Source organism: Macaca fascicularis, chromosome 3 (assembly GCF_037993035.2).
Source record: "Macaca fascicularis isolate 582-1 chromosome 3, T2T-MFA8v1.1".
In the NCBI taxonomy this organism is placed as follows: domain Eukaryota; kingdom Metazoa; phylum Chordata; class Mammalia; order Primates; family Cercopithecidae; genus Macaca; species Macaca fascicularis.
The window spans coordinates 14,520,054-14,547,202 of NC_088377.1; the positions used below are offsets into that span (position 1 = coordinate 14,520,054).

At 48.1% G+C, this 27,149-nt stretch overlaps 1 protein-coding gene across 5 annotated transcripts in view; it reads left to right on the top strand.

Moving 5' to 3' along the window:
• Positions 1-27,149, top strand: part of URB1 (URB1 ribosome biogenesis homolog) — an 81,453-nt gene that overhangs the window by 34,373 nt on the left and 19,931 nt on the right. For 3 of the 5 annotated variants that reach the window (XR_006696952.2, XM_005548826.5, XM_074034138.1), the window contains exons 16-30: positions 1,853-1,969; positions 2,419-2,557; positions 3,461-3,631; positions 4,702-4,898; positions 6,716-6,934; positions 8,104-8,283; positions 9,761-10,616; positions 12,031-12,232; positions 12,847-13,033; positions 16,025-16,083; positions 18,608-18,801; positions 19,976-20,086; positions 20,541-20,604; positions 23,312-23,483; positions 24,228-24,330. Coding sequence is in view for 3 of the 5 variants with exons in the window: in XM_005548826.5 (XP_005548883.3) it covers positions 1,853-1,969; positions 2,419-2,557; positions 3,461-3,631; positions 4,702-4,898; positions 6,716-6,934; positions 8,104-8,283; positions 9,761-10,616; positions 12,031-12,232; positions 12,847-13,033; positions 16,025-16,083; positions 18,608-18,801; positions 19,976-20,086; positions 20,541-20,604; positions 23,312-23,483; positions 24,228-24,330 (2,971 nt within the window). In the remaining 2 variants the exon portion in view is untranslated. Of the gene's footprint in view, positions 1-1,852; positions 1,970-2,418; positions 2,558-3,460; positions 3,632-4,701; positions 4,899-6,715; positions 6,935-8,103; positions 8,284-9,760; positions 10,617-12,030; positions 12,233-12,846; positions 13,034-16,024; positions 16,084-18,607; positions 18,802-19,975; positions 20,087-20,540; positions 20,605-23,311; positions 23,484-24,227; positions 24,331-27,149 lie in introns of those variants that run through there. The other 2 variants (XM_074034139.1, XR_012432058.1) reach the window with 2 other exon arrangements.

The window sequence follows — 27,149 nt, forward strand, 5'->3', positions numbered from 1 at the left end:
TTTGTTGTGTCTTACACTTAGCTACATTTCTCAGAGGCAGCCTGGTACATTGGAGAGACTTTTTTTTTTTTTTTTTTTTTTTTTTAGGTAGGTCATTTCTAGCTTGTTGTAGGCTCACTAAATACTACATTTTGGCTTCTTGGTGTTGATTAGGCAGTGCCTCTTTCCTCCTTCTCAGGCTCCGGCCTTCTCCAGGGCTGTCAGCCTTTTTGCCCAAATCCATCACCCACAGCACATGGGTCATCAAAGGCAGTGGAAAATAACAGGAATTTATTTCCTTCTCTTTTTTTGTCCTTGATACTCATGTTTCCAGAGCTGTGTCAGGTCTTATGATGGCAGTAGGACATCTAGTCCTCGTTTCTGCTCTGCAGCAAACAGCTTGGGGGATGCACTATGTTTAGGGTACAGAGGTTTGACCTTCCACTTGTATTTGAAGTGCTGATAACCTTGCTGCACTTACAGCCTTCTCTCTTGAGCCGCTGAAAGAATGTGGCAGGCTAAGTTTTGACCTCCATAGGATGCCATTTCCTTCCAGGTAGTGCAGCTGTGAACCTGACCCCCGCTAGATTTCATGATCACTGACTGCAAATAGATGAAATTGGCACAGTCAGGCTTTCCTTCGGTGCATGCTGTTGCAGGGCTCTGTGCCGTAAGTCCTCTTAGACCCTGAGTTTCCGCTGTCAGATCATTTGGGGAAATCATTTCATCACTTCTGCACATTCAAGTCCTGCCTCATATCAGCTTCTCTTCTGTTGGAAATAGTGAGTCTTGAGGTCTGAGTCTTGAGGTCCACGTTGAAGTGATATGATGTGACTGGCTCGTGATGTTGGAGAATTTCATACAGGCTGAGGGTTGAGTAGCTGTGAGGGGTCAAGTTTTACACATTTACCTGGGTCTTTGTGAAAATCCAGAGGCCTCTGGCTCCTAAGTAGCAGCCAAATTTTTTCACTTCTTTTTATGTAGGAAATGAGGATAAAGGATAAGCAGCCATGAGAGAAGGGATCATATTGTCTTTTTTGTTTGTTTGAGACAGGCTGTTGCTGTGTCTCCCAGGCTGCAGTGCACTGGTACAATCACAGTTCACTGCCATCTTGACCTTCCGGGCTCAAGTGATCCTCCCACCTCAGCCTCCTGAGTAGCTAGGGCCACATGTGTGCACCACCACTAACCCGGCTCGTTTTTTAATTACTATTTTCTGTAGAGACGGTCTCAACTATGTTGCCTGTGCTTATCTCAAGCTCCTGGGCTCAAGCAATTCTCACACCTCAACCTCCTGAAGTGCTGAGATTACATGCATGAGCCACTAGGCCTGGCCAGATTATATTGTCTTTGAGAAAGCGTAGAATGATTTCTTTGTTTCCCTCAACAATGGGGATATTATTTTGAAAGACTAACTTTCAGAGAAAAATGGGATGAAACTTTCACCGCCTGCATGCTCCTTGGGCGTGTGGTGCCGGAGCACAATGAAACTGCTTGACCTCCAGCAGAAAGTGGGTCCTGTAGGCTGGGTGTGATGGCTCATGCCTATAATCCCAACACTTTGGGAGGCCAAGGTAGGCAGATCTCTTGAAGCTAGGAGTTTGATACCAACCTGGCCAACTTGGTGAAAATTTGTCTCTGCTAGAAAGTTACAAAAATTAGCTGGATGTGTTGGCACATGCCTGAAATCCCAGCTACTCGGGAGGCTGAGCAGGAGAGTCTCTTGAACCTGGGAAGCGGAGGTTGCAGTGAGCTGAGATCGTGCCGCTGTACTCCAGCCTGGGCGACAGAGCGAGACTCCGTCTCAAAAAAAAAAAAAAAAAAAAAAGTGGGTTCTGTTCTGACTTTTTCACTGGTACCTGCTTCCTGGCAGATTCTGCAGGACACGGGGGTGTTTGAGCACACCTGGAAGGAGCTGGAGCTTTGGCTGGAGCATTTAGAGAACACCGTGGAAGAGAACAGAGAGACTGTGATTCAGTTTCTGGAACGCGTAAGCACATATTTCCCACATAAAGGAGCATGCTCAGAGATAATTATATTAACTTCTTAGCGTAATCGAGGCATTTTTGATGCACCAGCACCAAAAGGCTTCTTGGCCTGACTTCCTTATTCTTGCTGAGACTTCAGAATCTTCGTTTTAGAATATGTAAAATAGGTATATATTACAGCATGCTGTTTCATTTCCTTTTGGAAATTTGTTTTTGCACAGGGGAATAGGGGCATACCAAAAGTGATATTAAAAGCAGTGCTATACTAAAAGGAGATTTTTTTTTTTAATTCCACAACAAAAAGTTTAGACCCAACTTCATAGTAAAATTATTCTAATTAAGGATTGAACATACTATGTCACTTCCCTTGATTTTGACCAGTGACATTTTTTGGCTTTTTCATTTACCTGTGACCATCTGAATGCTTTCTACTTGGCTCTTTAATGCCCAGATTTTATTGACATTGGTGGCGAATCCCTATTCATACACAGACAAAGCATCTGACTTTGTCCAAGAAGCAAGCACGCTGCAGGCCACTATGACGAAGCAAGAAGCCGACGACATGAGCATTCCCATCTCCCACATTGACGGTATGTTCCACTCTATCCCTGACATAGACGGTATGTTCCACTCTATCCCCCACGTTGACTGTTTGTTCCACTCTATCCCCCACGTTGATGGTATGTTCCACTCTATTCCTCATGTTGACGGTACGTTCCACTCTATCCCCCACGTTGACGGTATGTTCCATTCTGTTCTGTGTTGCTCAAAGGTCTGAAGACCAAGCCACAGTGACATGTTAAGAGATTGAGAACAAGAACTGCACTGATGCCCTAGGCCAAGTGCACACAGTCCCTTTGCAGCAAAGACCAGCCTGTTCTGGAAATGAAGTCTCCTTATGTGTTCATGTAATAGGAAACACTTGCTGTTTTATTTATGTAGTACTTACTGTGTGCCAGGTAGAGTTTTAAGCTCTTTGTAAGTCCTAACTCATGAAAATCTCATAAGCAACCCCAAAAGAAAAGGATATTATTATTCTCCTCATTTTATATGGAGATAAGAGCTGGGGCACAGAGAGGTTTAGTATAATAACTTGCTCAAGCTCATATAGCTACTACATAGCAAAGTCAGGATTTGAACCCAGGCGCTCTGGCTCTGGCGTGTGCTTTAACCCTCACGCTATTTTGCCTCTCAGATTTTGGCTCGTTTGCCTGAATATCTGGGTTAAAGTTCCTGGGCTTCTTGTGTCACTTGAGGAAACTTTAACCTTTTATCACCTCAGCTGAATATCCTGCATTTTATCAGACAAAGATATGAAAGATTTCATAGGCAATGTCTTGTCTGTTCAGGGTCAAACTATATTAAATGCTACCCCAAGAGGAATGTGGCTTTTTTCTTTTTGCGTGGATTCTGCTCCTGCCTCCCTGTGGGTATTTGCAGTGAAACCCTTCAGTGGCTATCACATCATCTGGATTCTCCTCTTTCTGTCTCAGATGTTCTCGACATGGTGGATGTCCTGGTGGAGGGCAGTGAAGGCTTGGACGAGGAAATAGGGTTCACGTTAAATGAAGACATGATCCTGCTCACGTTCCCATTCAGTGCTGTGGTCCCTGCAGCCCTGGAAGCGAGGAATAAGTTGCTTCTTGGGACAGACAGTGAAGCAGGTACCTGTGTGTAGTCAGGATGTTCTGGCCGTATCTGGCCGGCTGGTCTGTGCGGGGTGGGAGGTGGGATTCCAGGGGCTGTGGGATCAGTTGCTGAGAATCCAGGGCAACAAGAGGTCAGAATCCCCAGGGTGAGAGCTACCCAGCCAGCAGAGCTAGGAGCACAGGGGTGGGGATGTTGGGGCTGGCTAGGCTTTTGGGAAATTGGTCATTTGAGCATGAGTCTGAAATAATGTGTTTGCCTGGCTGCCCAGACAGTCTCTGTAACAGTGGTGTTTTTTTGTCAACATTTATTCTTGATACGTTGATGCGAAGGATGACTCCTTCATACTTGTTGGATTTTGCAGGCAACTTAGACCCAAGGAAGTGCTCACAGATTATAGTAGTGTGATTGGTCGGGAGAACTCAGGCTTTGCTGCAGTAACAAATAAGCCCTGACTTGTCAGTAGTTTTAGTAAATAAGAGTCTGTTTCTAGACCTTGCTGTGGTCTAGTACAGGCCGGGTGGCTCTTCTGGTTGGCTGTCCTCCAGGAAGTTGGACAGGGATTCAGGCTGCTCCCATTTTGTAGCTATGCCATCTCAATTTGTGGCTTCCAAGATCACCATGGAAAGGGAAGTGAGGATGGATAGTCAAGCAAGGGGTGTTATGGCCTGGAAGTGACTCACCAGGCATGTGGTCCCAGCCTACACACAAGAGAGGCTTGTGTGCCGAGGCAGAGTAAACGGATTGCTGAGCACCTAGCAAGTCCTGGTCCCAGGTGGGTTTTGCCTGGCCTCTTACATGGCTGGGTCTTCACTCCTGGGCCTCTTTCCCAGTGAGTGAAGACCCAGGCATGTAAGAGGCCAGGCAAAAGGGAGTGAATGTCTGACTTTGCTCTATATGTTTAAAAAAACCAGAGCCTAGTACAGTCTTTAGTAGTAGCACCTCCTTCCCTGTGGTTATGTGTCCCCTCGTGGAGTTGCATGAATGTCTCAGGGTCTTGCGTGTATGTGGAAGAAGGTGGTGTTGGTAGGTCATGGAAGGGTGGGCCCAGCCAGCCTCTTCCCACATGCATCTCGTTCCTTTGCAGCGGAAAACGTTGTGACGTATCTGACGGCGGTGCTGACTGACCTCCTCCACACCCAGAGGGACCCCCTGGCTCTGTGTCTCCTGCTCCAGGCGTATGACAAGCTTGAGCCTCCATGCCCAGTGCCTTGCTGCCACCAGCTCTCACGGTTTAACAGATACTACAGCCTCTGGATCCCAGAGCAAGCCAGAGAGGCCTGGGTGAGCTGCAGCCACAGCTGTGGTCACTGCTCCCGTGCAGGGCTCTTCCCGGGGTCACAGCTGGTTGGGCCACAGCTGTGCAGTTGGATAGCCAGACAGCCTGCAGGGTGAAATTTCTTACCCTAAAGTGCCCTGCATAAGAGGGGAAGCTAAGTGGTATCCCTGGTGCTCAGCTAACATAACTGAACACACAAGACTCAGTGATGCAGCCAAAGTAAATTTCCCACTGGCTCCCTGATAATGATAATAGGTTAGTTCCTCGTTCAGCCTGGGGCAGGAGCGTTGCCTTTTCCTTTTTTTCCTTACCTTGTTATCTGTGCGTGCTTGTCTCCTGGCTGTCCTCTGTGGACCTTAGCATGGCCCTAGACAGATTGTGCTCAGCTGTCACACGTGGCCCCTCAAGGCCTCCAGCAGGGTCTCTTCTGCTGAAGCTGGGGAAGAAAAGGAAAAAGTGTATTTTCTTTTGCTGGGGACTACATTCTCTTGGTGGGATTCTGGCTCCAATGCAGAGTATTTACAGTGCTGTGCGGGGCACGACGTTTGTGGTAGGCATTTTTGTGCATTCATTTCATTTTAGCTGTGTTCGAAAAAGCAGACAGCTTAGACCCTCCTTGTCTTGTGATATTCGTAGCAATAGCCAACAACGATTGCATGTTTTCTGGGTGTTTTTTGGAGGCATACCCAGCCCTGTACTAAGTGTACTACATGTATTTTTGGCCGTTTAATCCTCACCTCAACTCTGAGAAGTAGGCCGGGACTCTCGCCGTCCTTTATGCACATAGGGAAACTGAGGCACAGAGCGGTTCCAACACCAGTCAGTGGCGGAGTCAGGATTCGGCCCAAGCATTCCGGCTCCAGAGGCCTCGCCCACAACATTGTTGCCACCTTCCTCCACACGTAGGCCATAGTGATAGCCAGACAGCAGCTTATGTGGAGGTATTAGAGGTTCCGTCCTGCCCCTCATGGATGCTCGGAGAGGTTCTGTCCTGCCCCTCGTGGATGCTCGGAGTGGGTGTCCACCTTCTGTGGAATAAGACTCAGCAGTGGTTCTCACCCTCCAGGGTGTGTCAGAATTCCCCAGAGGGCCTATTCAAACTTGACTGCTGGACTCCAGCCGCACAGTGACCCGGCAGGTCTGGGTGGGGCCTGAGAATCTGCATTTCTCATGTATTCTGGTGCTGCTGCAGGCCTGGGGAACACTGGCAACCACCAAGTTTCAGGGCATGTTACAGCCTTGGGTTTTATTAGCCTAAGGAAGTCAAATGGAGTTCTACAACATAAGCCACATTGAGTGAATAAAGGAGGCAGCTTGCTAGTTACGTTAGAAGAAGTGTATAACTTCAGTTTGAGGCAGAAGGGCTCCAGAAATTTCTGTGTTCTGCCCATCTTCTGTCCTTCTAACAACATATTCAACCCGCAGCTCCTGAGGAAGGTCTTCCAAAGGCCACTTGCAGAGCGGGCTCCTCTGTAGGCTGATTTCCCCCTTTCTAGTGATTCTTGTGATTCACATCCGGCCTCTGTCACATGTGGCTCCTGCCTGTGGGACAGGCTCCTGCCTTATTCTCCAAGGGGTGTAGATCCAGCATGATTTGGGCCTTTACATGTGGTCAGCGGAAATGCTCTAGGAAAGTATGCATGACATGACCAGAACTTACTCTACTGAAGTAAAATGCCACACGATCCCGTATTTGTTAGTCCTATCCCAGCACGTGCTTCTTTGTGAAATGTCCGTTTGTTGTATGTTACCCATGCCTATGACTGTTTTCATTGGTGGTGATGTGTCTTTCTCTTCCCCGGCCTTTTGCTGTCTCCCTCAGCTGCTGCAGGCACAGGGTAGCCCCTCGCCCCCTGCCCTTCCCTCGGCCTCCTCCTTCACAGCCCTGCTGCAGGCAGCCTATGAGAGCCAGGCACTTCGGGACAAGCACATCCAGGCGCAGCTGCAGGCCAGCATGCCACACCTCCCCATGCAGCAGGTCCTGCGCGCGGCCAAGCAGGTGCTGCTCTACCTGCGGAGCACCGTGGAGAACTTCGGCCAGGTCAGCGTTGCCCCGTCCTCCGCACGCCCCAGAGCTCTGCCACCAGAGAGCTCAGCCTTCTCTGAGTCGGGCCCACAGCTCAGCACACTCTTGCTCCCTGGAACTCACTGCAGAGGCAGTTTAAGTGCTGTTCTGTCCAGACCTCAGCTGCAAACTCTTCATGTCCCTCAGCAGCTGCAGACGGGAGTCAGGTCAGCCTGACTTTGTTTTCAGGGCAGCTCTGGTCAAGACAGAGCCCTTCCTACGGTAGACTGCGTTGGCGGCCCTGCCGCGCCTTTGTTTTTTTGTCACCAAGCCTGGAGTGCAGTGGCGTGTCATAGCTCACTACAGCCTCGACCTCTCAGCCTTTCAATCAGCTGGGACTATAGGCATGCACCACCATTCCCAGCTAATTTTTGTGTTTTTTGAAGAGATGCGTTCTCGCCGTGTTGGTCAGGCTGGTCTCAAACTCCTGGGTTCAAAGTGATCTGCCTGCCTCAACCTCCCACAGTGCTGGGATTGCAGGCATGAGCCACTGCACCCAGCCCTCCCTCTTTCTTTCTTTCTTTTTTTTTTTTTCCTGAGACGGAGTTTAGCTCTTGTTGCCCAGGATGGCATGCAATGGCAGGATCTTGGCTCACTGCAACCTCTGCCTCCCAGGTTCAAGCTATTCTCCTCCCTAAGCCTCCCTAGTAGCTGGGATAACAGGCATGCACCACCATGCCCGGCTAATTTTTGTATTTTTAGTAGAGACGGGGTTTTGCCATGTTGGCGGGGCTGGTCCTGAACTCCTGACCTCAGATGACCTGCCTGCCTCAGCCTCCCGAAGTGCTGGGATTACAGGTGTGAGCCACCGTGCCTGACCCAGCCCTCCCTCTTAAGTTTATTTGTGTAGTAGCTGGCTGATGAATTTCTGTTCCTGATGTGGTTCAAGGGATTTTTAAGTTTTGAGGTGGGCCTGTCCCTTTCAGCTTAGGGACACCTTTGTGTTTCACCAGGGCTTAGGAAGACACATCTCTTATTTGAGAAATGGCATTGCATTGACGGGTGTCACACACACTCTGGGAGGAGTTGCCATCTCAGCCTGCCTCCCGAGTCTCCTGTTGTGAAAACACGGGCCCTGGAAGTCACTGCCTGGTGGCTGTGAGCCCTTCTTTTCCCTGCTGAGGCTCGTGCTCTTGTTCTCACAGCTGGGCAGAAGTGTGGGCCCGCCCCTCCTGCAGCTCTTCCTGGATCTCCTGAGGCGCCTGGTTGTCCACTGTGAGCAGCTGGATGCCCAGAACCAGCAGAGATGTGAGGCCGCCCGGGCCGAAGCCGACCTCTTCCTGGACATGGAGTCTGTGGCCTCACTGGAGTTGGCCAATGATCAGGTACTCCCACAGGTCGCCTGTTAGCCTGTTCTCAGAGTCATGGGTAATGGCTTTCTCTTCACTTCTGGTTAAAAACAAACATGGGTCCATTGTGGGAAAGTCGGGAAATGCAGAAACTACAGCAGAGATCATAGAAACTTCCTAGCACCCGCCCGGTGTGCGATTTAATTTGGGCATTTCTGTTTCCAGTTGCTTTTCTGTGCACCGTCACCCTCCCTGCAGACGGCTCTCTCTCACGCTGTGTGAGGAGCCTGCTGAGAAACAGTGTGAATAGCTGCAGCTTGTGTTGAGTGAAAGGTGGGCAGCGGGTACTGCTCTTCACAGGAAATAGACCGCTCTGAGAAGCAGCAGCCTTCCTGTCCTGTTGGGGGTCTTGGGGAGCAGACTGTTTAATTGGGGCCAGGATGACTGTTTCTCTCACAGTTTGCCATGTAACCTGTGTTCCCAGGTTCAGGAGGCAGATACGTTCCTTGTTTCACAATCTAATTGAAATATACACTTTTTTCCTTTGAGTTCCGAGTTGTCTTTCTGGGAGGTATTTGCTTGGGAGGGACCACCTGTTAGCCAGTCAGCGTGAGGCAAAGCATTCTCAGTATGTGATCGTGCTTTGCTGTTTTTAACTGGTAAAGCTTGAGTGGAGACTGTGATAGGCTCCTCTTTCCTTCCCTGAGAATAAATAAGGGAAGAAAATTTCTTTCTGTCTCTGGGAACTGGTGGAGTGTCGCTGGTGAGGAATCAGTTCAGGAGGGCTATGCGGAACAATTGAATGAAATTGTTCTCTAATCCAGCAAGGGTGCTCACCTGCGTTCTGCTCAGTGTTTACTCAATTGGCCAGGTCAGAACTAGTTTGGGGGTTTGTGGGGTCACTCGAGGCCCAGTCTCCTCCTGACAGTGGAGACAGGATTACTTTCAATTCAGGATCGTAGACACACGGTGGTTTAATCCCAACCCACTTTTCCCAGACACATGGTCTCATCTAAACTGACATCACCCCAGCTGTAAGTAGACACCCCTGTCCCTCAACCAGATTTATTTAGGAGGGCAAGGCCACTGAGGAGAAGCCAGCAGCTGATTACTCTTACTCACATGGTGGGGTTTCTGCACGGCCCGCCCCCCACACTGAGTGACCGTCGAGAGCCCTTTTCCCATGCTGGAAATTCACCCAGGCTGGGTTCTTCAGACACGTGCTTGAAAATGTGGGTGGGGCACCAGCCAGGTCACAGTCCAGTGCTGCCAGGGCAGATGGAGTGCCTCAGGCGATTGTGGTACAACTGGATGACTGCGCTGGCTGGGCTTGGCTAGGATGCCGTGGGCACCCTGAGGGAGCATGGAAATGCGGGCTTGAGGATGGAATGGGTTAGAGAAGGGGGCCTCTGCTCTCTGTCCTGCTAACAACAGTGAATACTTGTGTGGCAGCGGCTGTCCCCTCTTAGCCCTGGGCCTCGTGTGACGTCTGTGCCTCGTCACTGCCTTTCAGACGCTGGAGGAGGTGCTCGTGGCCGTCCTCAGGCACCCCACCCTGGAGGGCTGGTTCCTGGCCCTGGAGCAGCAGGCCCTCCCGCCGCACTCGCTCAGCCCTGTCCTTGTGAAGCTCCTGGCCGCCCACTTCAGTGCAGGGCTCCTCCAGCTGCTGGCGGCGAGTGCCCCGATCCTCCGGAACATTGGGCAGCTGGGCCTTCTGGCCAGGTACTTAGAGGCCATCACCCAGAGCGTGCTGAAGGAACTTCAGAGCAGGAGGGAGGGCCCGGCCACATCGCCACCAAAGACACCGCTGCAGCTGGAGGCCCTGCAGGAGCTGCATCCATACATGGAGGGTGCCCAGCTCCGTGAGGTCACGCTGGCCCTGCTGAGCCTGCCTGAGACCCACCTGGTGACCCAGCAACCCACGAAATGCCCCGGGAAAGAAAGACACCTGAATGCTCTTGGGAAGACCCTGGTGCAGCTGCTGACCTGCAGCCCCCAGGATCAGCTGCAGAGTGGTGGGCTCCTGTGGTCCTCCGAGTCTGTGAGAGGCCTGGGGGCTCTGCTGCCCGCGCTGGCAGTGGACGAGCTGGACACAGTGCTCCTCCACACTCTGCAGAGAGAGCCTGTGCTGGTCCCCGCGGTCGGGGCTGATCTGCTTGACTACTGCCTGGCCCGGCGCACGCAGGCGGCCCTCAGCATCGCTGCCCTGCTCCTACAGGAGAGCTGCACCCACCTGCTGTGGTTCGAGCAGTGGTGCCTGCAGGCTGGCCCAGGGCTCGGCCTCCAGGGGGACCTGGATGACTTCCTCCCCCTCATCCATGTGTACCTCCAGTGCAGGATGCGGAGCCACTTCACACGCCCAGCAGGAGGTAAGGGAAAGGCTAGCTTTGGGCAGCTGGGAGTCTTAAGTTGCTCAGGCTAAGAAGGTGAACTGCATGGCCATTTTTAAACCCTAGAAATTCAGTTTCTGGGATGTGGGTTAGTTTCCAGTGTCCAGCACAACTCTGAAGATGGAGAAAGATGGAGTAATTCTCCCCAGTACCCTGTCTCCCTTCAGTCTCCGTACTTCGTGGCCTGAGGCACAGCCCCTTGTGCCCCATCAGGTCTGAGTTCCCCTACATGAATCTGGCGGAGTTGGGTGCAGTAGCTGGGGCTATTTAGGACTGTCCTGTTACATTGAAGGAGTCCTTGGGCACCAATCCATCCCATGTCCCAGGGTTCCCCGCCCTCTGGGGAGATGTTGGTGAGTTGATGTTGAGTCGAGGCAGCCTGGGTTCAACTCTCTCTTCTGTCTCCACTCACTGGGTTTCAGAGCTGAGGCACTTTTTGATTACCCCAAATTTAATATAATTCCCTTTTGTCGAATGTATGGATGATTTTTACTCACCACTTTGCCTCTGTTTCGTGTAACTCCATATCGCTGATGGCAGAGGTTTTAAAAAGTAAGACAGCGCCCTGCAACTAGGGTTCTAGTCAGTGGTGCTTGACATACCTGTCCTTGGGCACTTAGTCCATTTAACAGTGATATAACGGAATACCTGAGGCTGAGTAATTCATAAAGAAAAGAGGGTTATTTGGCCCATGCTTCTGCAGGCTGTCCAGGAAGCATGGAGCTAGCATCTGCGTCTTGTGAGGGCCTCAGGCTGCTTCCACTCATGGTAGAAGAAAAAGCGGAGCCAGCTCTGCAGAGATCACATGGCCAGAGGGGAGGCAAGAGGCACAGGAGGTGGCAGGCTCTTTTTAACACCTGGCACTCTGGGAACTAATAGCGTGAGCCAGAGCTCATTCACTCTACCACAAGGACTGCACCAAGCCATTCATGAGGGACCTGCCTCCATGACCCAAACACCTCCCATTAGACCCCACCTCCAACACTGGGGATCACGTTTCATCATGAGATTTGGAGGCGACAGACATCCAAACCGTAACAGCTACTCTCCCTGTTACCTGGCTTTGAAGAATGAATCCCATGTGAACTGAGAACCTTGGCACTCATGGTCTTATCATGAGCTTAGAAATAGCGGCTATGGCCAGGGCCCCCTGGGTTGAAGAGTGTCCAGCAAGAGTGTTGACTGATGAGATAGGAGAGGACCCTTGAAGGAGACAGGTGTGCCAGTTTCCATGATGTCAGTACTCCTGCCATGGCCAATTTCAAGCCATCAGTGTGGCATCGCCAGGGTCACAGGATACCTAAAATACAGCAGCCAGTTCCTGTGAGCTGGTCCAAGCTGGCTCCAGCCCACCATTGAGTGTGATGACTTCTCCTTGGTATCTCTGCCCTAGTGTCCTCTGCTGTCATTCCTGTCTTGAGGAAAACCCTGTGGAGGCAGCTACAGAACAGGCTTCTTAGCACTGACAGTCCCCCAGCGCCTGGGCCATACCAGGAGATCCTGGCACAGCTGGTCCCGTTTGCACGAGCCAAGGATCTCAGTGTCCTCATGGACCGCCTGCCCAGCTTGCTTCACACCCCAAGCAGTCACAAGAGGTATGAAGGCTCAGATTGGTCGCAGGATGTTCTCCTCTCGGCTTCACTTTTCTCTTTTTTAAATTCATGGAGTAAGTCATTGAAAAACTGCTGCATTACTGTTGTGCTGATCAGGCAGTTCCTACGAGAACTTGACTTCCAGGCATCCTGCCTGGAGCTTGTACATCTCCATAAGTGGATGGTTGAGTTGGATTCCCTGAGAGCCGTGGATCTCAGCTGGGGGTGATTTTTTCCCAGGGGACAATTGACAATGTCTGACATCTTTTATTGTCACAACTAGGATGAGGGGGTGTTGCTTCTGGCTTCTAAAGGGTAGAGTTATCTGTCCCATAATGTCAGTAGCGCTGAGGTTGAGAAACCCTAATTTAGACAAAGTCTGGATATACGTATCCTTTTCCTAGTGTACTAATAGTATTTCCCTTGCTTGTAAAAATTCTGGTATATCTTTGGCTTTTGAGTAAGAGTCTAGGGAAGCCTGTGATTCCTGTGAGTGGGTAGTGTGGGGAGCAGGACTCAGCATCTATCCCATATGGCTCTTTGTGATGCTGGATTATATGTAAAGTCAGAAGGATTTAGGCCTCCTCTCTGTCTCTGACTCTCATCCCCTGCTGCAGGTGGATCGTGGCTGACTCCATTTCAGCAGCTCTGGAAGGGTCAGCAGAAGAGCTATGTGCCTGGAGAAGGACCCTTTTGGAGTCCTGTGTGAAGTGGCTGATCGTGTCTTTCAATGGTGGCCAGAAAGATGATGACAATACTCAGGATCAGGAGAAGCAAATGCTGCTTAGATTAAACGCGTTGTTGGTAAGTGTCTTTTCTTAGAGATCCAGATTAAATTTCTGTGGGAAAGAGTATGCTGGATAAACCAAGCTATAGATGCATTTCAAGCCAGGTGGCATGAATATGGCCCTGTAGGAAATGAGAGGGGCTGTGTCTGTGGCAGAGTGGCAGATACCAGATAACCCCAGAATTGGTGAACCATCTTTTATCAGGAATGGATGTTGAATTTTGTCAAATCCTTTTTTCCATCTAGAGATGTTGTATAATGTCTTGTTTTTTGATTAGTCTACTAATAAGATGAATTACATTAACAAATTTTTGAATGTTAAACCAACCTTGCATTCCTGGGATAAGCCTGCTTGATTTTGATGTTTTATTTTTATATATTGTATGATTTGCTAATATTTTGTTAAGAATTTTTGCATCTGTGTGCATGAGGGATGTTTGTAATTTTATTTTCCTGCAGTGTCTTTGGTTTTAAGGATTAGGTAACGCTGGCCTCATAAAACAAGCTGGGAAGTTTCACTGGGTTAATAGTTTCACTCTAGGTTAATAGTTTTTTCCTCATTTAAGTATTTCAAACTTGTTGCTTTTCTGTCTTCTGGCCTGCTTTGCTTCCAGTAAGAAATCTGCCTTTCTTGCCTTTGTTTCTCTGTGTTGTGTCTTTTTTCTCTGACTGATTTTAGGATTTTTTTTTTTTGGCATGGTTTAAAGCAGTTTGATAATGATATACCTCTGGATAGTTTTATTCAAGTTTCTTGTACTTTGGGTTCAGTGAGCTTTATGTTCTGTAGGTTTATAGTTTTCACAAAATTTCGAAATATTTGGCCATTATTCCTCTCCACCCTGTGGGTGGCTTGTTGATGGAATGACAGACTGGGCTCTTTTAGGGGATTGCCTCCCTCCTTGCCTGCCTTTTCTTTTAATTGAGGTAAGTTTACATATTTTGAAGTATCCAGAAATATGTGTACTTAATATGTCTGTGTACCCTACATTCCTATCCAAGATTTTCATCTCCCAGAAAGTTTCTTGTGCATCTTCTCAAAATCCGCTTCCCTCCAAAGCAACCACTCTTTTGATTTCTGTCACCCTGAGGTTGTTTTGCCTGTTTGAGACCTTTGTAGACTTGGAACTGTGCAGTGTAATCATACAGTGTGTCAGCTGTGGTGCATTTCACTTCTTTCAGTTCAGTGATGCTTTCCAGATTCATCCATGTAGTGGGAATGAGTAGTTTCTTACTTTTTGTTGCTGAGTAGAATTCCACTGTATGATATCCACCCTCCTCTACCACGCATGCAGTTTGGCATTACTGGTTTTTGTGATCATAAGGCTAAAAGACATACTCATTGCAAGTATTAACACTGCAAAAAATACAGAAGAAGGAAAAAAAAAACTCCCACTACCCAGAGTCCATCTCATTATAAGTTTGGTGAATTTCCCTCTAGAGACCTTGTTATATATCTGCGTGTATGTGATAAAATTATGTATAATTTTATATATTATTGGGATATTATGCATGCTGTGTGTAGCCTGGTCTTTTGTTTTTAACATAGTACCATATTTAGAGATTTTTTTTTCCCACCTGGTGACTGTGGACCTGCTGTGACTTTGTTGGTGAGTGGTAGATGGGTAGATGTACCATCATGTATCATGCAGCTGTATAATACTGGACCTGTAGGTGGTTTTCCGGTTTTTTTATTATGATAGAAAATGCTGTGATAAACATCTTTGCGTGGTCCATTTTTGCATACTTGGCCAATTATGTCCAGCTGTAGGAAATGCTGGGGGAAAGAGAACATGTATTTAAAAATGTGATGAGACAGGCATGGTGGCACGCGCCTGTAGTTCCAGCTGCTCTGGAGGCTGAGGCAGGATGATCGCTTGAGCCCATAGCTTCTGGGCTATACCCATTGGGTTTCCACACTAAGTTTGGCATCAGTTTGGTGACCTTCTGGAGCAGGAGACCACCAGGTTGCCTAAGGAGAAGTGAACTGGCTTAGGTTGGAAACAACAGGTCAAAACTCCTGTGCTGATCAGTAGTGGGATTGTACTCCAGCCTTGGCAACCTAGCAAGACCCAATCTATTTTTAAAAAAATAAATAAATAAAAGTAACGAGTATGAGATAGGCCTCAGCTGATGGGTCCAGGATCTCCTTGTATCTCCTTGTGATTTCTGGAACTGTGGCCTCCACTGCACAGCCAGCCTGGTGGGAGGCAGCAGCCTGCACACACACGGCCTTTAGCTGGTCTCTCTGGAGCCACATTGATCCTCCAGTTCCACAGACCTCTTCATGTCATCCAACCCTGTGTCCTGGAGGCTGGGTAGAGATGTCACACTAGTGGTTTTCATTGGCTATTTAATAAAAGGCTAATTACAAATCTATTAGTGCTATTTGAAATGATAGACAAAGGAAAAAAATAGGACTACTCAGGAAATTTCCTTTGGCTATTTGATAAACACAATTATGCTGATAAAATGTCAGAGCTACTAGCAGAAATAACCAAACAATTTTTTTAAGTTAAAAAAAAAAACCCAAAACCTGCATGCTCTTGTGGATTGTTTGGATGACTGTGTTTTGTGTTTACTGAATGGCTCTAAGTGTAATTTCATATTCTGCATTTTAGTTTTTGTTTTAAGATTAATCTCGGTTCTGCTCTCTGCCCCTGCAAGTTTGAGCTGTCACATGCTTATCAAGAATTGTGCAAACAAGAGTAACTGCTCAGTGATTTTTCCCCACGCACATTAATCAATTTGTATGCCTATTCTATTTAAAAAAAAAAAAAAAAGTGTTGTACAAAGAGTCTGGAACAGAGGAGGTGCTGGGTCAAATCACAAGGGTCGGAGCAGGAGGGGACACCGGCGTTCCTCTTTTCAACCCTTTAATCATGGGTTTTACAGAGGAGGAATCAGGCCATGGAGGCAGATGCCCTTTCTGAAGGCTCTGCAGCCGGGATCTTTTAGTATTTTGTAGATTGAGATGTTTCATGTGTATTTCTTACTTATTTTATTCATAGCATGCACTTAATGAAGTTGATCCTGGTGATTGGCAGAAATTCGTGAAGACAGGACTCAAGTAAGTTGATTTTATTTTCTTAGAGCCCTTCAGTAAAGGTGTGAATGTCGTTCATCATGCGAAGCCTCTTTTATAGCTTGTCATTAGCATAATCCAGGTGGTGGAGCAGATGTCACCTCATTTTTAGAGATAGAAGCTGAAGAAGTTAAATTATTTGCCTCTTGACACAGGGTGCTTCTGATGATGAGAGAAGCGGTCTTTTAAAAGGAACTATTTAAAGAAATGCAGAAGGCCGGGCGCGGTGGCTCAAGCCTGTAATCCCAGCACTTTGGGAGGCCGAGGCGGGCGGATCACAAGGTCAGGAGATCGAGACCACAGTGAAACCCCGTCTCTACTAAAAAAAAAAATACAAAAATTAGCCGGGCGCGGTGGCGGGCGCCTGTAGTCCCAGCTACTCAGGGGGCTGAGGCAGGAGAATGGCGGGAACCCGGGAGGCGGAGCTTGCAGTGAGCCGAGATCGCGCCACTGCACTCCAGCCTGGGCAACAGCGTGAGACTCCGTCTCAAAAAAAAAAAGAAATGCAGAAATGTGCAGAGAATAATAGTAGTGCCCACATTTAATAAATACTGACAGTCTTCTGTGTTTGTCCTGTTTCTTTCTCATCCCTCTCTAACCAAAGGTCAATAGTCTTCCGAGGTTCTGCTTTGTCTTGTCAATATCTTCTTTTGTATTTTCATACACTGAGTGTTAGTATGTTGTTAAACAATATTATTTAGCGTGTTTAACATTTTACACTAATGTATCATTCTTTATACATCCTTTTGTTCACTGACATGTTTCTAATTTACCCATGTTGATACTTGTAGATCTAAGTCGTTCATTTTTATTGCAGTAGAATATTCGGTCATCTATATTCCAGTTTACTTAGCCAGTCCTCTACTGACAAACGTCTAGGCTGTTCTCCCTCTTCTCCCCTTTAAATCACATCTCTCGCTCCCTCCCTCTCTTTTTCTCTTCCTCTGTCTCATTCTCTCCCATTATAGTCTTGTAGTCTCTATCATGTCTCTTGGTGCAGAGGGAACAGTTTCTTGGAGTGGACTGGGGACTTACTGGCTTTTAGTGTGGGTGCATCTTCAGTTCTAGATGTTCAAACTGCTCTCCAAAGTTGTTGAGCAAATTTTTTGGTTTTGTTTTTGAGACAGAGTTTCACTCTTGTTGCCCAGGCTGGAGTACAATGGTGCGATCTCGGCTTACGACAATCTCCATCTCCCAGGTTCGAGCGATTCTCCTGCCTCGGCCTCCCAAATAGCTGGATCCACAGGCACGCACCACCACGCCCTGCTAATTTTTTGTATTTTTAGTAGAGACGGGGTTTCACCATGTTGGGCCGGCTGGCCTCGAACTCCTGACCTCAGATAATCCGCCTGCCTTGGCCTCCCAAAGTGCTGGGATTACAGGCATGAACCACCACGCCCGGCCAGTGAATTTGCACTCCCAACAGAGTGTGTGTTAGGGTTCATTTTTCCCTCACATCCTCCCTGACCCTTAATACATTCCAGCTCTTCAGTTTGGGGCAATCAGATAGTCATGCATTATTTTCATTTCCCTGACCATCCTATGAACTTGAAACAGAGAAAAGTATTTCACCCAAGAGGAGAAAGAGAAGTGAGGGTGGGTGCCAGGTTAATGACGACCATAGGTTACCATCACAGAATTATGATATTTCTTTCTGTCTTAGGTTAAAGTTATTTGTGTAGGACTGAAAAACACTTTTTTTAGAGCATGTTGCTTTCCTTTCCTTAGTGGGTTTTGAAGGGATTTAGGACATAGAAGGCTTCTGAACCATTTGATGGAAGTTCTGAATAGGGGACAGTGAGGAAGGAGGGAGGCTGGGCAAGGTGACCTGGGAGGCACTAAGTTGCCTCTTTCTCAGGCGCAGCTGTTATCATGCCTCCTGGCGTTTCCACTGAGCAGGAAGTTTGTTTGGTGTTTGAGTCATAAAAATAAATGCACTGCATCCCTCCGTTGTTTTCAGAAGTGCTCCCTGTGTCAGTGGACAGACAGGACGTGATAGAGCCATGCAGTGCCATGTCAGTGGTACAGCCTAGATGGTGGGTAGAGGATATCCACTGCAAAATTCTCAACTTGGTGTTGTTTGAAAATTTTCTTAATAAAATGCTGAGAAAATGGCCGGGCACGGTGGCTCACGCCTGTAATCCCTGCACTTTGAGAGGCCAAGGTGGGCGGATCACCTGAGGTCAGGAATTCAAGCCCAACCTGGCCAACCTGGTGAAATCCCATCTCTACTAAAAATACAAAAATTCACCAGGCATGGTGGTGCATGCCTTTAATCCCAGCTACTGTGGAGGCTGAGGCAGGAGAATCACTTGCACCTGGGAGGCAAAGGCTGCAGTGAGCTGAGATTGCACCACTATATTCCAGCCTGGGCAACAGAATGAATTAAAGACTCTATCTCAAAAATAAATAAACAAATAAAATACTGAGAAAAAGAATTTTTATTGTTTTCTATAAAATAAATTTTCCCTTTAGCAAAGCTCTTTTTCCTTTGACTCTCACCACCTAGATTTCGGTACCAGGACCGCACATTTTTAAAAACACTCCTCACCGCCATACAGCTCCTGTATGGCCCAGAAAGCTCCGTGCGCACGAAGCTCATCCAGCTCCCGGTGGTCCATACGATGCTCATGCAGCACTCGCTGTTTCTGCCGACTCTACTGAAGTCTGACGGAGAGGAGAGCCCAGACAGCCAAGTAAAAGGTGACCCCTCACCTCAACCCTTCCATTCCAGATCCAGATTTTATCCTGATTTCCTTATACCAGCTGCACTGAAGCTCATCTCCCTCAGGCTCTCGGAGCTAAGGAAGCATTGCCAAGACAGTCTTGGAATGTTTTATTTCTGTCAAATCTAGGGTCAAGAAATGTCTCCTGACTTGTCGTCAAACAGCAAACACAGACCTGTTTTCAAGGCCGTAACTGGCATACAGAAGTCGTGTTTGAGATCTTAGTGCCATATCAAGGGCTCATGTTAAAATCTGGGATCCAGGGGAAGTCAAGTATGGAAAAAAGTGTGGGTGTCTAACCTGAGAGAAATGGATTAGTTGCATGAAATTTCTGCTCAGGAAGATTGAAACTTGTATCAAGGAAAAATGGTTAGAACTTGCCCATTGACAGTTCGGTGGTAAAGAACTTCAAAAGTCTAAGTTTAGGCTCCATCCCTAATTCAGTCAGTATTCATTCATTTTAGTGCTCACAGGTCGGGTGTCAGAGAAGATAATCCGAGGGTTCCCGCCCTCTTGAAACCACGCCTTTTAGACATAAAATTCACACCCAGAAGTATTAGCAATCACCACAGGGCCGGACTGTAATAAACTGCTATTAATAAGTCGAAGACAGCCATTAGCCACATCACTGGTATGAGTAGTAGAAAAACTAAAAAGGGCTGCCCCCTTCAATTCAGGCAAGAGTAGACAGACTAGAGGCTTCGGTAGCACAGTCATGGGGAGAACATGCCTGGATTGAAAATCCGTATTGGCTTAACATTTGGGAGGGGGAGTGTGCAGGGGCTGAATTTAGCCTTGTCAAAGGCCTAGGAAGAAAGGTGATTGTGGAGATGTCTTAATTGAAAAATAAGTGGGGGGCTGGGCGCAGTGGCTCATGCCTCTAATCCCAGCACTTTGGGACGCCAAGGAGGATCGCTTGAGCTAAGGAGTTCAAGACCAGCCTGGGCAACGTGGCACGACCCCATCTCAAAAAAAGAAAATAATGATAAGAGAAATAAGTGGGGAAGGGATTAGATGGCAGTCCACACACCAGTGTTATTCAGAGGGGGAGATTTCCAGCATTTCGGTGTTCCCTGGAAGGCTCTCTTCGCTGCTGGTGTTCAGGGTGTCTACTCCACCATGCCGTGTGTTTCAGGGTTGTTTTCTTGCAGAAGCGCTGGTGGACCTGATGTTGACAGTGGTGGAGATGTGCCCCTCTGTCTGTGAGAGCAGCCATTTTGCCGTGCTTCTCGGGGCCTATGGCGCCACTCTCAGTGTCCTAGGTGAGGGTGTGAGGGCTGGGTGGTGTGAGCAGGGGGAGGGTGTGAGGGCCGGGGTGGGGCTGTAAACGGGGAGGGAGTGAGGGCCAGGGTGGGGGTGGTGTGAGCAGGGTAGGAAGTGAGGACCGGGGGTGTGAGCAGACATAGGGAGTGAGGGCCGGGGGATGTGAGCAGAGATAGGGAATGAGGACCGGGGGTGTGAGCAGACATAGGGAATGAGGGCCAGGGGGATGTGAGCAGAGATAGGGAATGAGGGCCAGGGGGATGTGAGCAGAGATAGGGAATGAGGGCCAGGGGGATGTGAGCAGGAGGAGGGAGTGAGAGCAGGCGGTGGGAGCAGGGTGAAGATGTGAGGACCGGGCCATTTGAGCAGGGGAGGGTATGAGGGCAGGTGGTGTGAGCAGCAGGAGGGTGTCAGGGGTTCATCTTTCTAAACCGATCCTGCTTTGACTTGTAGATCAGAAGATTTTACTTCTGCTTCGAGCATATGAGCGGAACAAGCTCAGCCTCATCAACTTCAGGTGAGTATTGAGCTAGAGGTGGACTAGGCCTTGAGGTCTCAGCCCCCTCTCCACACAGCGAGCTCCAGACTCGAGATTTTCTCTCATTCCAGTTTGGTTCTCAGGGAAAGAGTGAGGCAGGCAGCACTCCCCTGACTCACACTGGCTTCTGCATAGGCTGCTCTGGGGAAGCTTGGCCTCATGCCATAAGGCATCTGGGCAGGGACACTCCAGCTGACTGATGGGTGCCTGTCCATCTGGAAATGCCCCAGGCTCACTGGCGGCTAGGCTGAGGTGTCTCATTTGGCTGATTTTTCTGAAAACTTTTCTCCTCATGCCTTTAGGTAGATTGACTTATGCCGTAGGGATTTCAGGGGAAGTGTCAGGGGGCCTAACCGTGCATAAAATCTACTCTATTTTTGTTTGTGTGTGCATGTGTGTGGGTAGGTGTGTGTGTGCATGTCGGCCTCTCCTGGGCTCCCAGCTTCTTGGTCAGTTGGGCTTTGGTCCCGCAGGGCTGAGTGTAACACCTTTCCCTGTGGGCCCTGCCTCACCTTTACAAGTGCCGCACCTCAGCGGGAGCTTGATCGAAGGTGCCATTGATAGAATGCACTTTTGGATCCCCTTTGCTGCCCTAGAGTCTTCTTTTCTCCTTGCCATTTGGGACTAGCACCGGAACATCTGCTCCATATGTACGTGTGTGTGTGTGTTCAGCCAGGAGGTGGGCTGACTGAGCCAAGGAAGATCCTTCAGGAGAGCTCGGAGGGAGGAGAAAATGATTTCCACTTCAAAGTACTTTGTTTAAAGATAAGAACTGTATCAGCTCAGAAGCGATCTCTGAACCCTCCCCACCACAAAAAAAAGAAAGAAAAAGGAAATGAAAACATTTTTTTCTGTCTCTTAAGAACGCCCAGGGCTTGCATAGAAACTGTCTTCCTTTCTCCTGCGCCAGCCTCGCTCTTCTGACGTCAGACCTGGTGCTATGTCAGTTATGTCCTTTCTGGAGTAGAAAAGTCCTCCTTATGTGAGGAAGAGGGGAGAGCAAATCGGAGGCGGGTTTTATCACAGTGCAGCATTGGTCCAGCTCCCCATTTCTGCAGGAGAGCACCCTCTAACCCAGAGAGCAGAGAGAGCCAAGCAAGGCTGCCCCGGGAGTCGCAGATGGGGCTGGTTGTGAAGGGAGTCTAGTTTCAGCTCTCGGGGGAAGAGTGAATCAAGGATTTGTCACTCACTGGCTCTGTGGCTCTAAAGGGCACAGAGCATTTCCGCAAACAAAATAAACATCCCGTCCTTAGATGAGGGAGCAGGCCTGAGCTTGGGGTGCTGCGCTGGGGACCTTGGACGCTCCGTGGTGGCTCTCCCGACGCTCAGTAGCGGGCAGTCTGCCGGTGTGCCTGGCGCATGGGCTGCCTGCCTGCCAGAAACTGAGGTGAACAGCGAGCATCCCTGAAAGGATGATTCTTTCCTTTTCTAACGTTAGTGACTGTTGTTTACTCGCACAGAAGCAAACCTGTATTTAGAAGAATTTTGTTTAGAAGTATTTAGCTCTATAGATGTTACTTGAGTGCCTGGAGGCGCTGGGCTTGGTGCTCTCAGGAAAACCTACAGGAATGAGATACAGTCTTCCTGTCTGCTGAGGGTATCAGACTGTGAGAAATTTAACATTTTTAAAGTGGCAGCTGACTCACGCCCCAAGATGTAAACCAGCTCTTACAGAAGCACCAAGAGCCAGGCTCTGTGTGCTCAGGACCAATTCGTGCCAGGGTTGGCATTTGGCAAGTCAGAGGGATTTAATTGAGGTGAGGTGGGCAGAGGGGCCTGGGACAGCAGGAGGAGGAAACAGCATGCAGGAGGTGGAAAATCAGGACATTTGGGAAAATGGTGAGTAGCCCGGCTTATCGGGGTCATCGGATGTGTGCAGGGAAGCAGGCAATGGGAAGGCCAAATGAATTGGCAGTAGAGGGTGGAAGTACCAGACAGAAGCATTTCCATTCCATCCAGGAGACAGCGGAGAAGCAGTCCTCGTCACAGCTGGGCTCTGGGGAGCGGCCTGGCAGCAGCGGGGCAGTGGATGGGGGAGGGAGGAGAAGAGTTGGCGGAAGCGCTAGGCTAGAGTCATTTTCTAGGAAGAAGGCAAGGTGGCCTCTCACAGCTGTGGTGGAGGTTGTGGTGTGAAGGTTGTCCACAGCATACACATGGTGGGCGTAGCCGAAAGGCTAGTGTAGGCAGACCTGGTTCAGTCGTGGCCACATATGAGCAGTGAGAGATCAGGATTCTGCTGCTGTGGTCTAGCATGGACTCAGGAGCCAGACTTCCTGAGTTTGAATCCCAGCCCTGCAATATACCATCTGGGCAGGTGAGCAGCTGAGCAACTTGCTTAATCCTCTCCGCACCTCTTTGCCCCATTTGAACATGGGGGATAATAATAGTGCCCACCTGATGGAGCCATTGGGCAGATTGAGTGAATTGATCTATGTGAAGGACTTAGAATAGGCCTGCACATCATAAGCTCTGAGTAGACACCAGCTTCTGTCATCACCGACACTCACCCACCCTCAGCATCACCCTCACATAAGCTGTGATGGGATTGAGTGATGTAACATGTCACATGCTCAGAACAGCACCTGGTGTGTACTGGCGGCCTGACAACTGCCTGTTGTTGTTATCAGGATGAATTCTGTTCCCGGGGGGCCCTGTGACCAGTCTCTTTTCCCTTTTCTGGCTCTAGGGTGCTGCTGTGGGGCCCAGCGGCTGTGGAGCATCATAAGACATGCCGGAGCCTGGGCAGGTCATTGTGGCAGCAGCCGAGCGTCGGGGACATCCTTTGCCTGCTGGACCGGGATCGGATGATGCAGACCATCCTGCACTTCCCCCAGAACCGGAGGCTGCTGCCCTCTGAGGTGCGGCTGCTGCTGTTCTTTCCCTACCCACCCCGTTGCCCCAGCCGCAGGGGCTCCATCTGCACCCTCAGCTTCGTTTTTCTTGTTATTTACCATTTTATTAAGTAAGAATCTTATCATATTTAAAGGTACAGAAACCAGACCCTCATAAGCCCACCACCCAGCTGCGACAATGATCTGCACTGGCCATGTTTGTTCTGTTTATACCACTCTGCTCCCCTGCCCCCAAGGAGATGATTTTGCAGCACATCCCAAGGATCCTATCATTTCATGTACAGGCACTGCTTTTAAAGAAGTACTTTGTTTTATGCCCTTAAATATTCAAAATAATTTGAGCTCTGGCAATAGTGGGTAAAGAGTTACGCCATACAGGTTGAGAATCTCTAATCTGAAAATGCCACATCTGAAACGCTCCAAAATTTGAGGCTTTTTGAGCACTAACATGAGATAGAGACGCCTTTGCTTTCCTGAGGCTCAGTGTACAGAGACTTTGTTTCATGCACAAAATTATCTTAAATTCTTGTATAAAGTTACCTGCAGACTATGTATGTTATGTGCATATGAAACCCAAATGATTTGTGTGTTGGTAGACTTGGCTCCCATCTCCAAGCTATATCATTATGTATGCAAATATTCCAAAATCTGAAACACTTCTGATCCCAAGTGTTTCAGATAAAGGATACTCAACCTATATTACCTTCGTGAGGTTGAATCACACATTTTTGTTGGTTTTGGCTCTTTCAGGACACACAGGAGCTGATATTCAAAGACAAGAGCAGGGTGGATCTTGATGGCCTCTACGACCCCTGCTTTCTCCTTCAGCTCTTCAGTGAGCTGACCAGGCCAGGTAACTACAGCCTTCTCTGGGGTCAGGGCTTGCTATGCGTTTGCTATGCGTGACTTCTCAGAGGTCAGGTTGATTATGGTAATTATTGCCACAATTACCAGATGAGGACCTGAATCTTGGAAATAGTTCTTAAGGGATCTTCAGCCACCCTCTCATCTGTTCATTCCAGTGATTTTCAGCAAAGTCAGTTAGTATTTTGAACATACAGTGATGTAAAAAAAAATTGTAATTTTAAAATCTGGGAATGTCCGATTATCTTTGATGTTTCCCTAATTCCTAATGATGAGCATTTTCATTAGTTACTGGTCAAATACCAACAGAAATGAGAGATTTTATTCCTGAAAATGAGTCAGCCTGCTGAGGTTGCCTTTTTCTTGGCTTAAATACATTTTGGAAATTATGTTTTGTATCTAGTAGCCTCAGAGCGGGAGTTCTTGTGGGTGGAATGGGTTGTGGAGAGAGAAAGAAACACGTACATGTAACACACATTGAGAAACACTGAGATTGATCTTCCCAGGCTGGTCAGGTCTGTTGGTTGGGGGCATTCTGACAGTGTGCAGGATAGCTCATTGTGGCTTGAATTTGCATTTTTCTAATGGCTAATGATGTTGAACATCCTGTGGCTTATTTGCTGTCTACATATCCTCTTTGGTGAAATGTCTGTTCATGCCTTTTGCCCATTTTCTAATGGGATGTTTTGTTTTTTGTTTTTTTAACTATTGCATTTGGGGATTTTTTTTTTTTTTTTTTTTTTTTTGTCTTTCTTTTTTTGACTATTGAGTTTTGAGTGTTGTTTATATATTCTAGATACTAGTCCTTGAAAGGATTTGTGGTTTGCAAATATCTAACAATCCGTAGCTTATCTTTTAATCCTCTTAACAGGCTCTTTCACAGAGCAAAAGCTTTTAATTTTGATGAAGTCCAGTTGGTCAGTTTTTCCTTTTATGGATCATGTTCTTGGCATCTAAGAACTCTGTCTACCCCTAGATCCTGATAAATTTTTCTTATATTTCTATCTAAACGTTTCTAGTTTTACTCTTTACGTTTAAGCCCGTGATCTGTTTTGAGCTCGTTTTTCTGTGAGGTGTGAGGTCTGGGTCCCGATTCGTACTGCTTCACCTGTTGTTGTCAGTTGTTACAGCCTCCGTGTGTTGAAAAGTCCATCTGTCCCGCTTGTGACAGATGGGGGTCTCAGCTGCTCACTGGGCCTCCGCAGGTCTTTCCTGGTGGGGACGAGTAGAAGTCGGGGCCACCGAGTCACTGCTGGGCATGCTGAATGTCCTTGCTCTCTGCTCAGCTTCCTCTGACACCCCAGTGGGGTCAGGAGGAGTGTACTGTCACTGCCCAAGAGAGGAACATCCTGCCTCTCTCCTTGGCCTTCTCTGATGCCACCCCAGCAGGGGATCTGGGGCTCCTCCTTCCAGCCTGGCAGGGCTGGGAGTCTAGGCTCCACCTTTGCTGATGTGCCTGGGAGTGGGGCACAGTAAAGTGTTTGGCTGAAGTATCGCCATTATTGTCTCAAAGTTTTCTGCTTTGTTAGGCAGCCTTTTTTCTTTTTCTTTTTTTTTTTGTTAGAACAGACTTTTGTTGTGGCCTTTGTGTGTAAGAGAGCCTGTCGACGTTTCCAGGTTGCTGACTTGAGCTCTAAGTCTAGGAGAGATGAGGCAAGAAGACAACCCCGGAATGCACTACCTTGTTCTTTGGGTCTCAAGGTCTCTGTCTGGTCTGCTTTCTTTCTACCTTCCAGAATCATCTTATATTTGTTCTACAAATGACGCTCAGTATTTTTCGTTCTGCTTGATAGGAAGAATAGGAAAAAGCGTGTCTATCTTGCCAGAATTGGGAAGTCTAAGTTCATTAATTTTTAACATTAGGTAATAGATTCACAGTTTGAAATTCAGCAGGTGCTGAAGGGTGTACAGGGAAAATCCGCTTCCTGCCCTACCTCTGGCCATAGTTTCCTCATTCTAGAGGGAGAACTGTTGCAGTTCCTCATGTTTTCCTAGGTCCAGCTTGAGCTCCCAGTGGGGTGTGCTGGGGGCGTCGAGGCACGCATTTTGCTTCTGTGCTGGTTCGCACGATCCCTGAATGGACTCCCAGACTTCACAACTGGGGAGATTTAGGTGCACTGGGGAGACCGTGTTCTACTATTCATCCTGTTTTCCTCCTTTTTAAACTTGAAATTTTCTTTTCTCTACAAATGCTCCTACTTCTGAATAGATTTACCAATCCTCTATCGGTGCCCTTTGTATCCCTTTTAAAAAGATCAAAGAGGCTGGGATTTCATAGAGATCTTCCCATCAATAGGCCTTTGTGTTGGCTCTAGCTCCCCTTGGTGAGCACTGTGGTTTGTTGCTGAAGCTAGATTTTGTTTGCAAGAGAGCAGAAGGCATTTCATACAAATGTCAGATTACGGTAATAGCAAACGGATATCTTAATTGCCCTGATGGCGATTTTAAGCAGCAGGCTAACTGCAGCAGATCTCCTATTCTGTGGCCAGGAAGCTCTTCTGATTTCCCCTGTGCCTCAGTGGCGCTGGCTAAGTCTGTTACTCATCAAACATGGAAATAAAGTTTCCGTACTCTAAAAAAATGCAAGACTACTAGACATTTTAACTTTAGTGAATTATGACAAATCATTTAGTCTGTCCTCTGTCTCACAATAGAGCTTTCAGGAGAAAAAGGCTTGGAAAATGTTTAATAGCAAAATCAGAATGTTAATTTTCATGAAATCTTGAGTAGTGTACTTCCCCTCCACCCCCCCTTGGTCTGGGAGGACTTTTTTGAAGAGCTGTCACTAGTAAATGGTCTTTCAAATTA